The sequence below is a fragment of the Sphaeramia orbicularis genome, chromosome 16 (assembly GCF_902148855.1).
Source record: "Sphaeramia orbicularis chromosome 16, fSphaOr1.1, whole genome shotgun sequence".
Taxonomy (NCBI): domain Eukaryota; kingdom Metazoa; phylum Chordata; class Actinopteri; order Kurtiformes; family Apogonidae; genus Sphaeramia; species Sphaeramia orbicularis.
The window spans coordinates 55,620,058-55,633,513 of NC_043972.1; the positions used below are offsets into that span (position 1 = coordinate 55,620,058).

General features: G+C 40.0%; 2 protein-coding genes and 1 pseudogene across 2 annotated transcripts in view; 2 read left to right on the forward strand and 1 right to left on the reverse strand.

Moving 5' to 3' along the window:
• LOC115436241 (NLR family CARD domain-containing protein 3-like) overlaps positions 1 to 13,456 on the forward strand; it is a 1,147,354-nt gene that overhangs the window by 1,069,678 nt on the left and 64,220 nt on the right. Inside the window, exons 3-5 of the mRNA XM_030159038.1 lie at positions 6,618 to 6,830; positions 7,175 to 7,297; positions 7,929 to 8,057. Coding sequence (XP_030014898.1) covers positions 6,622 to 6,830; positions 7,175 to 7,297; positions 7,929 to 8,057 — 461 coding nt within the window. The 5' untranslated portion in view covers positions 6,618 to 6,621. The remainder of the gene's footprint in view (positions 1 to 6,617; positions 6,831 to 7,174; positions 7,298 to 7,928; positions 8,058 to 13,456) is intronic.
• The window catches only part of LOC115436275 (zinc finger protein 664-like), a 1,196,486-nt pseudogene that overhangs the window by 592,890 nt on the left and 590,140 nt on the right, over positions 1 to 13,456 (reverse strand).
• LOC115436287 (zinc finger protein 431-like) overlaps positions 1 to 13,456 on the forward strand; it is a 676,852-nt gene that overhangs the window by 572,148 nt on the left and 91,248 nt on the right. The gene's annotated exons all lie outside the window — the stretch shown is intronic.

A 13,456-nucleotide genomic window follows, 5' to 3' on the forward strand; every position in this document is an offset into this window, starting at 1 on the left:
GGGGGGCTTGAGCCCCTGCCGCTTTGATCCTCCGCCTACAAGTGCCCTTTTTACTCTTTTTTTTTTTTTTTTGTGCAAAAAACTGCATGACTAAAATTTTGATCAATGATAATAAATATTAAGAGTGGTTTAATTTGGCTGTCACTGGACCTGGTCATGGTGCCCTTTCATCTCTGTCACACCCCGCCCCTTCCTCCTGTGCAACCTTGCTTGCAACACACACACACACACACACACACACACACACACACAAACACATGTCATGCGGTCTGGAGAATGAATGAGGAGGAGGGAAGTGCCGCGATTCCAGGTACATGAGAGTCCACCCCGCTATCTGCCCAACCCCCCGACTCTTTCATCAGTGCTAACACTTTGACATTTCTGGTTTTGTTTCAGAAACTGCTGGATCGATTCTCGTAATATCTGTGTTCGCCTCAAACATCTTGAGTGAATCTTATTTGAAATAACCACAAACCTCCACAAATATTCCCATCAACCTGGTCAATATTAAATGATACAGCTAGAAATACTACAATATAAACTTTATTATTATCATGTAATGTTAAATGGTTTGGCTTGGGTTAACACTTCCTCTACATGGTTATTTCTTAACTGTGGAAAACCTAAATATCATCATAAATATGTCCTAGAATGAAAAGAAACTAAATATTCAATGTTTCACTGTAAAAGTAGGTGTAAAACCAGATGTAAAATGAAGGTATTTCTAGTTATTAACATTCACGGTCATGCTTTTATACATAATTTAACATCTGTTTTTAAGAGTTTGTCTTGGACTTACACTGCAAAAATCCAAATCTTACCAAGTGTATTATTCTCATTTACTAGTCCAAATATCTTATCACACTTAAAATAAGACATAATCACCTACAGAGTAGCTTGTAAGGGAGATAAAATAACTTATTTTTAGACAATAGATCTAGAAAATCTTACTGAGATAATTTTCATTTGTTTCATTGGCAGATTTTTTTGGTGAATTGAGCAAAAAAACATCTTGAATTAAGCAAAAACATCTGCCAATGGAACAAGTGAAAATGATCTTACTAAGATCTCTTGAAATAAGATTTTCCAGATCTATTGTCTAAAACCAAGTTCTTATATCTCACTGAAAAGTTACTCTTTAGGTGATTTTGTCTTATTTTAAGTGTGATGAGATATTTTGACTAGAAATGAGAAAAATACACCTGGTAAGATTTAGATTTTTGCAGGGTATTAACACACAAAAACTTCTACACATTACATCTTTATTTCCACTTATACAGGGTGGGGAAGCAAAATTTACAAAATTTTGAGGCAGGGAGTGAAAGACAGTGTATGACCAATTAGTTTATTGAAAGTCATGAGAATTTATTTGCCACAAGAAAATTTACATAATAGAAAATGTTTTTATTCTATGTGTCCTCCTTCTTTCTCAATAACTGCCTTCACACGCTTCCTGAAACTTGTGCAAGTGTTCCTCAAATATCCTTCTCCTATTCTTCTTTAATAGTATCTTCCAGACTTTCTCGTAATAGTTTTGCTCATAGTCATTCTCTTCTTTCCATTATAAACAGTCTTTATGGACACTTCAACTATTTTTGAAATCTCCTTTGGTGTGACGAGTGCATTCAGCAAATCACACACTCTTTGACGTTTGCTTTCCTGATTACTCATATGGGCAAAAGTTTCTGAAAAAGTATGGATAATAGTGTTAGGTATGATTATGACATCAATATATGTTTGGTTTCAAAACAATTGACGTAGTGCCTGCTGAGAAAAAACAACTAAATGTTCATTGTAAATTTTGCTTCTCCACCCTGTATAGAAACTGGACATCAAAAGAAACTTATCACATATTCTATGTGATGCCATTTCACACCATTTTATTAAACATGAAAACAAATTCTTTCTTGTTCTTAAAAAAACATGTAATTAACAAACAAAATACAACAAACAACAAAACAGTGGAAGAGTATCCAGAGGATAATGTAAAATATGACAAAGGGTAGTTCAACAAAGTTCACATTTAGCAACAAGCAACATTATTAATCCACAACAAGTCAAAGATCTCAATCCCATTGAACATCTGTGGGATATTCTTGGTAGATCCGTGTATGCTAGGCGTCCAGCACCTGGCAACCGCCAGATGCTCATCCAGGCCCTTCAGGAAGAGTGGGACAACATCCCCCAGATAGGATCAGGAGGTGAATCCAGAGTATGTGCAGAAGGTGCACAACCTGTGTTAGGGCTCAGGGAGGACACACCCAGTATTGAGGACATTGATCACCAGAATCAGCCACAGCCAACAGTTCTGAAGAGGCACGTCAGGAAGCGACCTCGAGTCTGTACATCTATGGTGCCACAACTGCATGTTATATATGTACAGTATGTATATATACATATATATATATATATATATATATATATATATATATATATATATATATATATATATATATATATATATAATATATATATGTATGTACATATATATATATATATTTATACATATATATTAATATATATATATATATATATATATATATATATATATATATATATATATATATATACACACATATATACACACACACACATATATATTATATATATATATGTATATATATATATATATATATATATATATATATATATATATATATATATATATATATATATATATATATACATACATATATATATATATATAGGCTATTTGTGAAAGACTGTGATTCAGGCTGTTACTGAATTAATTTCAGTGACATCACATTAATGACTGTTCTAACATCTGGCCTAAGTTATCCAGTTAAATAAATGGAAGTGTACGGATTCCTAGCCTGTTTACTGTTCATATGGGATTATTGTCTGCGCATTTAACCAGAATCACACAGTCACACAGTGTTTTGTTGTTTTTTTTTAACTTAAATCTAGTTTATTGAATTATATGGGTACAGCAGAGACTTTCACACTGGTATGAAATACAGATGTAAAGATTTGTGTGAGAACATGTTACATTTTCTTTTTACCACAGTGATTTAACTTCAAACAGTAACAAAGAAAACTTTGGCTTAGACTCAGACACAGACTCACACAGTGTTAAAGGATGTTAGTCTGCTCTGGCTCTCAGCTCTGTCCTGTGTTGATAGTTCTAATAGATGCTCGCTCTATTCATCCTTCAGTCAGATAGTGCAGTGTGTATTAATGTATGAAGGAGGTGTTCAGTGATCCAGGCCCTCCTCCAGTATTTTGTGTTGTTCTCTAACAGCACAGATAATGTAGTTAGTAAAGATGTTCAGTGCTGATGCAGGTGACCAAGGTACGATTCAAAACTTGATTTTTGTGTTTTCCATTTCGTCTTTATACACACAGTAGGACAGATGGACAAAGACATTTTCCCATGGTCTGGTTCTCCTACTGTTGTCTGGGAACAACTATCATAACCCCCCCTCCAGATATAGTAGGGTACTGAAATAGTTTTAGGCAATCAGTATTATTATTGAACTAATAATAATAACTGTGTTTGTTATTATTTCATCAGTATGTATTCTTGATTCAGTATCTCTGAAGCACTGGTACTTGTTTTGGAAATGGTATTTATGAAAGAGAAATGACAACTGAAGTAATTTTGTAACTTTGTATCTTGTGTCCTAATTGTTCCTCTTCATCATGTTCTCAGTGGTCTCCTCCAAGACTCCATTCATGAGGCACAGGGGGTTGGAACTCTCTGATGAATATGAAAATGACATGAATCAAGTGCTTTGGCCTTCACAGTCCAAAGCACTTCAACCAATTTTATTTATTTATTTTTTTTTTGGAAAAACACACTTCATTAGAGTAAGGCATATTTGGTATGTTCACATCCTCTGGATTATTGAATCTACCTCTGCCCTGTGCATGCTGGCTCTGGAAGTCTATCAGTGGCTCAACCCACAGACTGACCCCACAGACTGAACCAGGGGCGGGACTAAACCTGGTTCAATGGGTGTCTCTGATCCTGGGTGGTTCTGCAGCCTGAACTCTGCTTCTGTTTACTTTCACTTTCCTCCTCCTCCGTCGTCTTCCGTCCAGGCCTGTACATCTGAAGGTAAAGTTCTCCTGTTTAACCCTTTAACGGCTCTTTCATGTCGGTGCTCACTGTGGGTCTGGACTTTAGCTCCAGTTTGAACCGGAAAAACCTGTCGGTTTATCCGCTTTTTGCTCAACCGGAGCCGGATCTGTCACCGAGGCCTGTTGAAAGTGGGTCCGATTCAGAGGAGCAGGTTCTGGGCTGAAACCACCGTCCGTCCGTCCGGTCAGGGCTGGTTTCACATGGTCCACCTGAGGCCGAAGGTTCTGAAGCTCCGTGGATCTCACGAACTGACAACAACTAAACTGCGTCACAGAACCGAGGAAAGACCCAAGGGGTGGGGGTGCGCGCGGTGGTCTGACCAGAACCATTTTAGGAAATAGAATCTGCCCACCCACTGTCACCGCGGTGCGTTCAGGGCCAGTGGGAACTCCTGGAAAACTTCTGGAGACTCTCCAACTAAAAATGTACGTACATGAAAAATAACTGCTATATACGACGGCGTATTACGGCCACATTAAAAAAAAAAAAAAACGCTTGTCACTACAAGAATAAAGTGTTTTTTAAAAAAACTCATTGTTTAATGAGAAAAAAGTCGTTATTTAACGAGAATAAAGTCATAATATAATGAGAATAAAGTCGTACCCACTCATCAACTAATGTAGAACTGTGAACATTTAGTGCAGTTCTTCTTTCATTTGGGGGTTAGACACAAAGGCCAAATACTGAGTCTGTCCTCCATCAACACATTATCATTCGTCTAAGGCAGGGGTCACCAATCCTGGTCCTCGAGGGCCGGTATCCTGCATGTTTTAGATGTTTCCCTCTTCCAGCAAACCTGACGGTCATTATGAGGCTTCTGCAGAGCTTGATGATAGGCTTATCATTTGAATCAGGTGTATTGGAAGAGGGATACATCTAAAACATGCAGGATTCTGGCCCTCGAGGACCAGGATTGGTGACCCCTGGTCTAAGGACTTTGAACAGAGTTTGCACACATTTGGGTTTGTTGTAAGAACCAAACTGATTTGTAGTAAATTGCCTCTTTTGTGGAGGAGAAACTGATGAAGTGTTCATCTGTAGGACTATCAGTGGAAACACCAGAGAACTAAACACAGACGGTTTGATGTTTCTGAACAAACTGAGGATTCTACTGTGAGTTTCTGAGTCCAACAGAAGGGGAAGTTGCTGCTTCACTTGTTGCCTTCGCTGTAAAACCAGAAACTGTCGAATTTTCCAAATATTATGACTTTAATCTAATAAAAGTACAACTTTATTCTCGTTAAATAATGATTTTATTCTCGTTAAATTATGACTTTATTTTCGTTTATCAATGACTTTATTCTCCTTAATTAACGACTTTATTCTCGTTAAATAATGAGTTTTTTTAAAATTACGACTTTATTCTCATTAAATAACAACTTTATTCTCGTTAAATAATGAGTTTTTTAAAATTACGACTTTATTCTCGTTAAATAACGACTTTATTCTCGTAATGACAAGCGTATTTATTTTCTTATGTGGCCCTAATACGCCGTCGTAGCTATAAAACTATCATGCATCTGTTTTTTCTGTATTAATCTGTCAAAACTCTTCAGTACAACTCAAAACAAGCAAAAGAAGAAAGATTGACATACCCTGGAGCCAATCACAGTAGGTTTATTGTGTTGTCTGTATGTGATTGGATGATTTTCTGTGTCTTACAGTGACATATGTAGGAGCCGCAGGATCCAAAATATATTAGTTCATGGAACATGTACATTTATCATCAACTATCACAGACATAAAAAAGAAAAAAAATCCCATTTAAAGTTCTGGAAATTATTCAGTAATATATTGTAATTAACAGATTTATTCATAGATGAATCAATAATAAATGGATTGATGATTAATTTGAAGTAGAAACAGTGTTTTCTGCTGCACATTTACACTGTGTCAAAGCATCAATGTGACGACCAAAGAAACAAGCCAATCACCATCCAGTAACATGCCATTTGAGGGTTCAGAGCTCCTCCCACTGCAGGTGTTGACTCCTGATGTCTTTACAGGTGAGACTCAGATTGATCCTGGAAACAGCTCAGCGGTGACGAACACAAACCCTTTTCTGTCCGACGTCCACGGGCGAGTTTTATCTGTGACTCTTTGAATCCAATCAGGACGCTTTGATCTGAGTCTGTGACAATAAACTGATCTGGAAACACTTTACACATGTTTCTGATGTTTAAATCGGTCTGGGTTCATGACGTTGTTTTTACTGGACTCTGATAACGGTTGGCCTTTGACCTTTCACATTCACAGTTTAGTCAGTTATTGATGAACTAGAATCTGATCAGGTGATAAAGAGCTGCTGTTTAGGTCAAATAAACCAACTTCAACATGTTCATGACCTTCCTCAGTCGTTGTCTACAGATAAAAGTCAGACACAACAGGACATTAACACTTCCTGTGAAACCTTTCAAAATAAAAGTAGATTGAGCTGCTGTTTATCATGTAAAGGATGAATCAGTGTGGATTCAGGTCTGGACTGATGGTTTGTGTTCTGATGTGGATTCAGCAGAATGGATCAGAGTGAGGACAGAGAGGAGGGAGCCACTCCCTGGAAGACCACCCACAGACCCCCCACAGGACCTGGACCTGATCCCGGATCCGGACCTGGAAGCACACCCGGACCTGGACCTGGACCTGGACCCAGCTGTGTGTCCATGAAGAGTGATGACTCCATGGAACTCCCACTGCATTTTAAAAGAGGACATGTTTGTGATCCTCAGTAAGTGAACGTCAGTGTCAGAACAGCACTGAGTGACCCTCGGTGGACGAACATACAAGGTGCAGATAAATGACTCATAGAGCTCAGTCTGAGTTTAGGTCTGAGGGTCCACTGATCTGTTTCAGCTTTAACACATTCTTATCTTAGACCTGGACCCTGAGTCCTCACATATGAACGTCAGGTCAGAGGTCACAGCAGAGTCAGAAAACATTTGACAGAGAACAGCATCTCCTTTAACGTCCACATGAAACTGGATTCTTCTGCAGTAGGATATGAATCACACTAAGACCACAGTTTAATGTCAGAGTTCAGCACTAAAACCACTGTACCGTCAATGTTCACAGACCTGGGCCTGGACCTGGACCTGGATCTGGACCTGGACCTGGACCCAGCTGTGTGTCCATGAAGAGTGATTACTCCATGGGTCGACTGATAGATTTTAAAACAGAACGTGTTTCACAGACTCAGTAAGTGAACCTCAGATCTGGTCCAGGTTCACCAACAGGGTTTTCAGCTCAGTCAGTCCTAACTTGGCGTTCTATGTCCGACCTGAAGTTAGTTGGACCATCAACGTCACATCGTCTGTTTTCTTCAGTCTACTAAAAATCCGACACAGCAGGACACTAACACTTCCTGTGAAACCTTTAAAAATAAAAAGTGACACTGTTTAGATTCAGTCCCAACATTGACTATGTCATATACCAGGACAATCTACTGCATCCAGGAGAATGATGTCACTGTGTTCTATAATTTTAAGATCTTTTTTTTATTATTATTATTATTATTATTATTATTATTATTATTATTATTATTGTTGCTGTTTAAGTTTAACCTGTAATAACCCTGACATATAATGTGTTATAGGCTGGTATTGTATGTAGTAAAATATTAATCTCATGTAAAACAGTCCATTAAAATTGTCAGATTAATGTAATATTAAATTCCACAACATGAATTTGTTTCTTATATTAAACTACACTATGTCACAGAAAGTTAGATTTCACTGTGTTATGTTTAATTATGTAACACAATGTACAACATCAACCAGATCAGTGTCAGAGTTCAGCACTAAAACCACTGTACCATCAATGTTCATAGACATGGACCTGGACCTGGACCTGAACCTAGAACTGGAACTGGACCTGGACCCAGCTGTGTGTCCATAAAGAGTGATGACTCCATGGATCGACAGATAAACTTTAAAACAGGACGTGTTTCACAGACTCAGTAAGTGAGCCTCAGATCTGGTCCAGATTCACCAACAGGGTTTACAGCTCAGTCAGTCCTAACTTGTCGTTCTACGTCCGACCTAACAGTCCTGCTAGTCCTGTTGCACTGTCGGTATCACATTGTTTTTTTCTTGAGTCTAATAAAAGTCAGACTCAACAGGACACTAACACTTACGGTGGCTGACAGGTGCAAACGCACTTCATTTACAGAAACAACTTGGATATAAGAAAAGAAATGCTAGAGGAAAATGCTGCAAATACAGAAACGTGCTGCAAAAACAGAAAAGTGCTGCAAATATGGAAACACACTGTAAGAAAAGAGTGTTGCAGAAACTAAAACAAGTTCCATTATTATTATTATTATTATCATTATTATTATTATTATTATTATTATTATTATTGCTGTTTTAGTGTAAATTGTAATTATCAGTCCCTCCAAAAAAACATGATTGTGTGATCGCATAATTCAGTGCATAATCAAGCAAACTGCACACATTATGCAGGGGTCCACATTTTTTCAAAAAGGGTGCATATTCACCACAATAATAGCATATTTCCACACAAAATACACAAAATATCTGGGTCACGCATGATTTCATAATCCTCATTTTTCCGCATAATGTTTAAAAAATATTGCATTGTAACTTGACAGCAGTTACTGTCCTCAATGAGCTGCGGGTGGTGCCATAAGCCCCTCCCCCATCTCAAAGCACTCACAGGTGGTCAGGTTCGCAGCAGTCCGAGCTACAGTCAGAGCAGAGCACTCATATTTTATGGGGCATTTTGCCCAGGCCAGGGTTTCTTTCTACATCTTAGGGTTAGGGGATAACCAGATTATGACACTGCGCTGACACAAGAACATGAAATGCCCAAAATAGGTGTCCTGTCAGAGCAGAGAGGAGACCAGGAACACAAGACCCCCCCACTCCACGTCCACACTGCTAATGAATAGAGCATGTGCAAAGCTGCCGCTGATCTCTCTCTCATTTACAGAACGGAATGTAAATGTAAATATTTCTGCACTGTCACACTAAAAGAAATCACTAAATTTGAGGAGGGGACCTCCAAAAAAAAAAGAACCTGAATTAGGGCCAGACCAGTTCCCATCATTTCTCACATTGCCAATGACTTTTTGGGCTATTTAGATTATTAATGTTGTGAAGTTAAAACCGTTCATATAAAAATGTTATAGCTATGGCAAAAAAACTTTTATGTTTTACTGTGAGTTGTAGAAAAGTTAGAAAAGTTCGAAAATAAACCAACGTTAAGGGGAAAAAAAAAAACCTCATAGTGAGTGTCTCTTTTAGGTCATTTTCCTGGCCCCAATCCCAGATAAAGGAGGAGGGTTAGACATAGGACTAGCAATTTCACCTCACATATCAGACCTCGGGTTAAATTTGATATTCTAAGATTTAACAATGTAGGAAAAAATGTATTTGAATGGACTGCACTTATATAGTGCATTTTCTACACCTTCATGGTGCCTAAAGCGCTGTACAAAGCCTGACATTCACCTATTCACACACACACACACACACACACACACACACACACACACACACACACACACACACACACACACACACACACACACACACACACACACACACACACACACACACACACACACACTATGTTCAACCTAAGAAAGATCAGGCCATACTTAACCCAACAGGCCACCCAGCTCCTGGTGCAGACTATGGTTATCTCCCTCCTTGACTACTGCAATGCTCTTCTAACAGGCCTCCCAGCTTGTGTTGTCAAACCACTACAGATGGTCCAGAATGCAGCAGCACGTCTGGTCTTCAATCAGCCTAAAAGGGCACATGTCACCCCGTTACTTATTGAGTTACACTGGCTACCCATAGCTGCCCGCATCAAATTCAAATCTTTAATCCTAGCCAACAAAATTCTCAGTGGGTCTGCTCCTACCTATCTAGGTGCACTGATAAAACCTTATGTTTCCCCACGACTACTCCGCTCGTCTGGGGAACGTTGTCTGGTGGTCCCCAGACCTCGTACAAGACAATCCAGGCTCTTTTCATGGGTCGTTCCACGTTGGTGGAACGCTCTACCAAGTACTATGAGGACAGAGGCATCCCTGCCTATCTTCAAGAAGCTCCTGAAGACCCAGCTCTTCCAGGAGCACCTCCTGTCCTAGCACTGGCGGACATTCCATTTTAAATATTTTAATAAAGTTCTTCCCAGGCTTATCCCAGATTTTCCCAGAATTATCTCTGGACCTGCTGCAGTGGTCCTGCCTCTCTCCTGCCTTCATCATCATCATTCACCTATTCTCAACTGCCTCCATGTGTCTCCCCCTACTCCCCCCTTCTCCCCCTCTCCCGCAGTCTCTACCTCTATCACTCTCTTTTTTTCTCTTTCTTTACCCTCTCTCTTTAACCCCAACTGGTCAAGGCAGACGGCCATCCTCCAGGAGTCTGGGTCTGCTCCAGGTTTCTGCTGTTAAAGGGAAGTTTTTCCTCGCCACTGTCACCAGTCACAAGCGTTTGCTCCTGGAGGATTCTGTTGGGTTTATGTAAATTGGCTTAGAGTCTGGTTTTGACCAACTCTATATATAAAGTTTCATGAGATAACTTTTTTGTTGCGATCTGGTGCTATATAAATAAAATTTGAGTGATTGAGTGATTTAATTGGTTTTCCCCTGTAAGTCGCTTTGGAAAAAAGCGTCTGCCAAATGCATAAACATAAACATAAACACACACACACACACACACACACACACTCATACACCAGTATGAGTACACAGCTGCCACGCTCTACTGGGAGCAATTCAGTGTTCATTGTCTAGCCCAAGAATACTTCAACATGTGGACAGTTGGAACCGGTGACCCTTTGGTCACTGGACGACCCGCTCTACCAACTGATCCACCGCCGCTTTTACACCCATGTTTATGTGATGTGGGTCTAAACAAAGCATTAGTCATAAACTTATTTTGAGAAGTGATGTGATGTAGTGTATGTTTACTTCTTGTATGTTTGCTTATCATAGGATGTAATTAGACATTTTTTATGCAGTAATAGCATAGTTAGAACAGGGTGTGGGAGAAGAATCAGCTTTTTTAATCAAAATGCATGTTTTTCCAGTTCCCACGTATTCTTGTAACTTAACACATTTTTTACAAATTCACGCAATTTCACATAAGAGCGTAAAATCACATAAGAACCTGCATATTCCATCACATAATCAAGGAATTTTGCCCACATTTTTCTGGATGGACTGAATAACCCTGACATGTAATGTGTTAAAGGCTGGATTTATGTGAATTAAAATAATAACCTCACAGAAAACAGGTAATTAAAACTGTCAGATTAGTGTAACATTAAATTACACAACATGAATTTGTTACTTATATTAAACTACACTATGTTACAAAAAGTTAGATTTCACTGTGTTATGTTTAATTATGTAACAAAATGTACAACATCAACCAGATCAATGTCAGAGTTCAGCACTAAAACCACTGTACCATCAATGTTCACAGACCTGGACCTGGACCTGGACCTGGACCCAGCTTTGTGTCCACGAAGAGTGATGACTCCATGATTCGACCCATATATTTTAAAACAGGACGTGTTTCAGAGACTCAGTAAGGGAACCTCAGATCAGGACCAGATTCACCAACAGGGTTTTCAGCTCAGTCAGTCCTAACTCAGTGTTCTGTGTCAGACCTAAAGTTAGTCCTGTTGAACCGTCGGTGTCACATGGTCTTTTTCTTCAGTCTATGGTTCAGACACTGGCAGGAGAATCACACTAAACCTGATCAATGAAAACCTTTTGTAGTTTGAGCTGGTCCTGGATGATACTGGATCAGAGTCTAGGGTTGATTCCTGGTCCATTGAACACCTTTGTATTATATGTTGTGAGTGCAGATGGTGAGGAGACACATTGTTAGGACAGAGCTGTTGGTTTCATCCAAATGTTGATGAGATCAACTAAACCCAGTGAGTGTGAAGCTCCAAACAGACTCACATGTTGATTCTCAGTGGGATCAGCAGGACCAGGACACCTTTCCCACTACGGGGGGTCATGTGACTCATGTTGACATCCAGGTGTGTCCACCTGTTGGTGTCAGTGTGGACAGACATAATGTGAGCTCATTGTTGATGATTGGTCCACAGAGTGGAGCAGCAGAGCTCAGAGGTTCCCACTGGTCTACAGGATCAGACTCAGCTGGACTCCATATTTAAGGTGAGTACATGTCCAACATCTACTGGTCCATCTGTTCTGTCCAATCATCTCCTGCTGCTGGTTTCAGACCAGTGGACGTCACTGTGTCCAACATGGACCTGAGCTTTGGTTCATGGGTGGACTTTGTGTCTTTCATAATGTTTTCTGTTCCAGCTGCTGGAGGAGAACATCTGCACTTTTGTCAAGAATGAACTGAAGAAGTTCCACCAGGTTCTGAGTCCAGATTACCCAGAATGCTTAGAGAGTCTGAGTGATGAGGATGAAGAGCAGAGGAGGAGCTCAGAGGCTTTTCTGAAGATCACACTGAACTTCATGAGGAGGCTGAAGCAGGAGGAGCTGGCTGAGCGTCTGCACCGCAGTAAGACCATTCTGTACAGATTGAACAGATGAAAATACTTGGATTTACTGTGAGACTGATGGTTTTATCTGGGTCTGCATTCAGGAAGTCAGTCTGGAGTTCAGCAGAAACTGAAACGTAACCTGCAGCAGAAGTTTGAGTGTGTGTTTGAGGGCATCGCTAAAGCAGGAAACCCCAAAACCCTCCTGAACCAGATCTACACAGAGCTCTACATCACAGAGAGAGGGGCTACAGAGGTCAACCAGGAACATGAGGTCAGACAGATTGAAACAGCATCCAGGAACCCACACAGACCACCAACAACCATCACATGTGAAGACATCTTTAAAACACCACCTGACAGAGATCAACCAATCAGAACAGTGCTGACAAAGGGTGTGGCCGGCATCGGGAAAACAGTCTTAACACAGAAGTTCAGTCTGGACTGGGCTGAAGACAAAGCCAACCAGGACATCCACTTCATATTTCCATTCACCTTCAGAGAGCTGAATGTGCTGAAACAGAAGAAGTTCAGCTTGGTGGAACTGGTTCATCACTTCTTCACTGAAACCAAAGAAGCAAGAATCTGGATCTTTGAAGAGCTCCAGGTGGTGTTCATCTTAGACGGTCTGGATGAGTGTCGACCTCCTCTGGACTTCAACAACACTCAGATCCTGACTGATGTTACAGAGTCCACCTCAGTGGATGTGCTGCTGATGAACCTCATCAGGGGGAACCTGCTTCCTTCTGCTCGCCTCTGGATAACCACACGACCTGCAGCAGCCAATCAGATCCCTGCTCAGTGTGTTGACATGGTGACAGAGATCAGAGGGTTCACTGACCCACT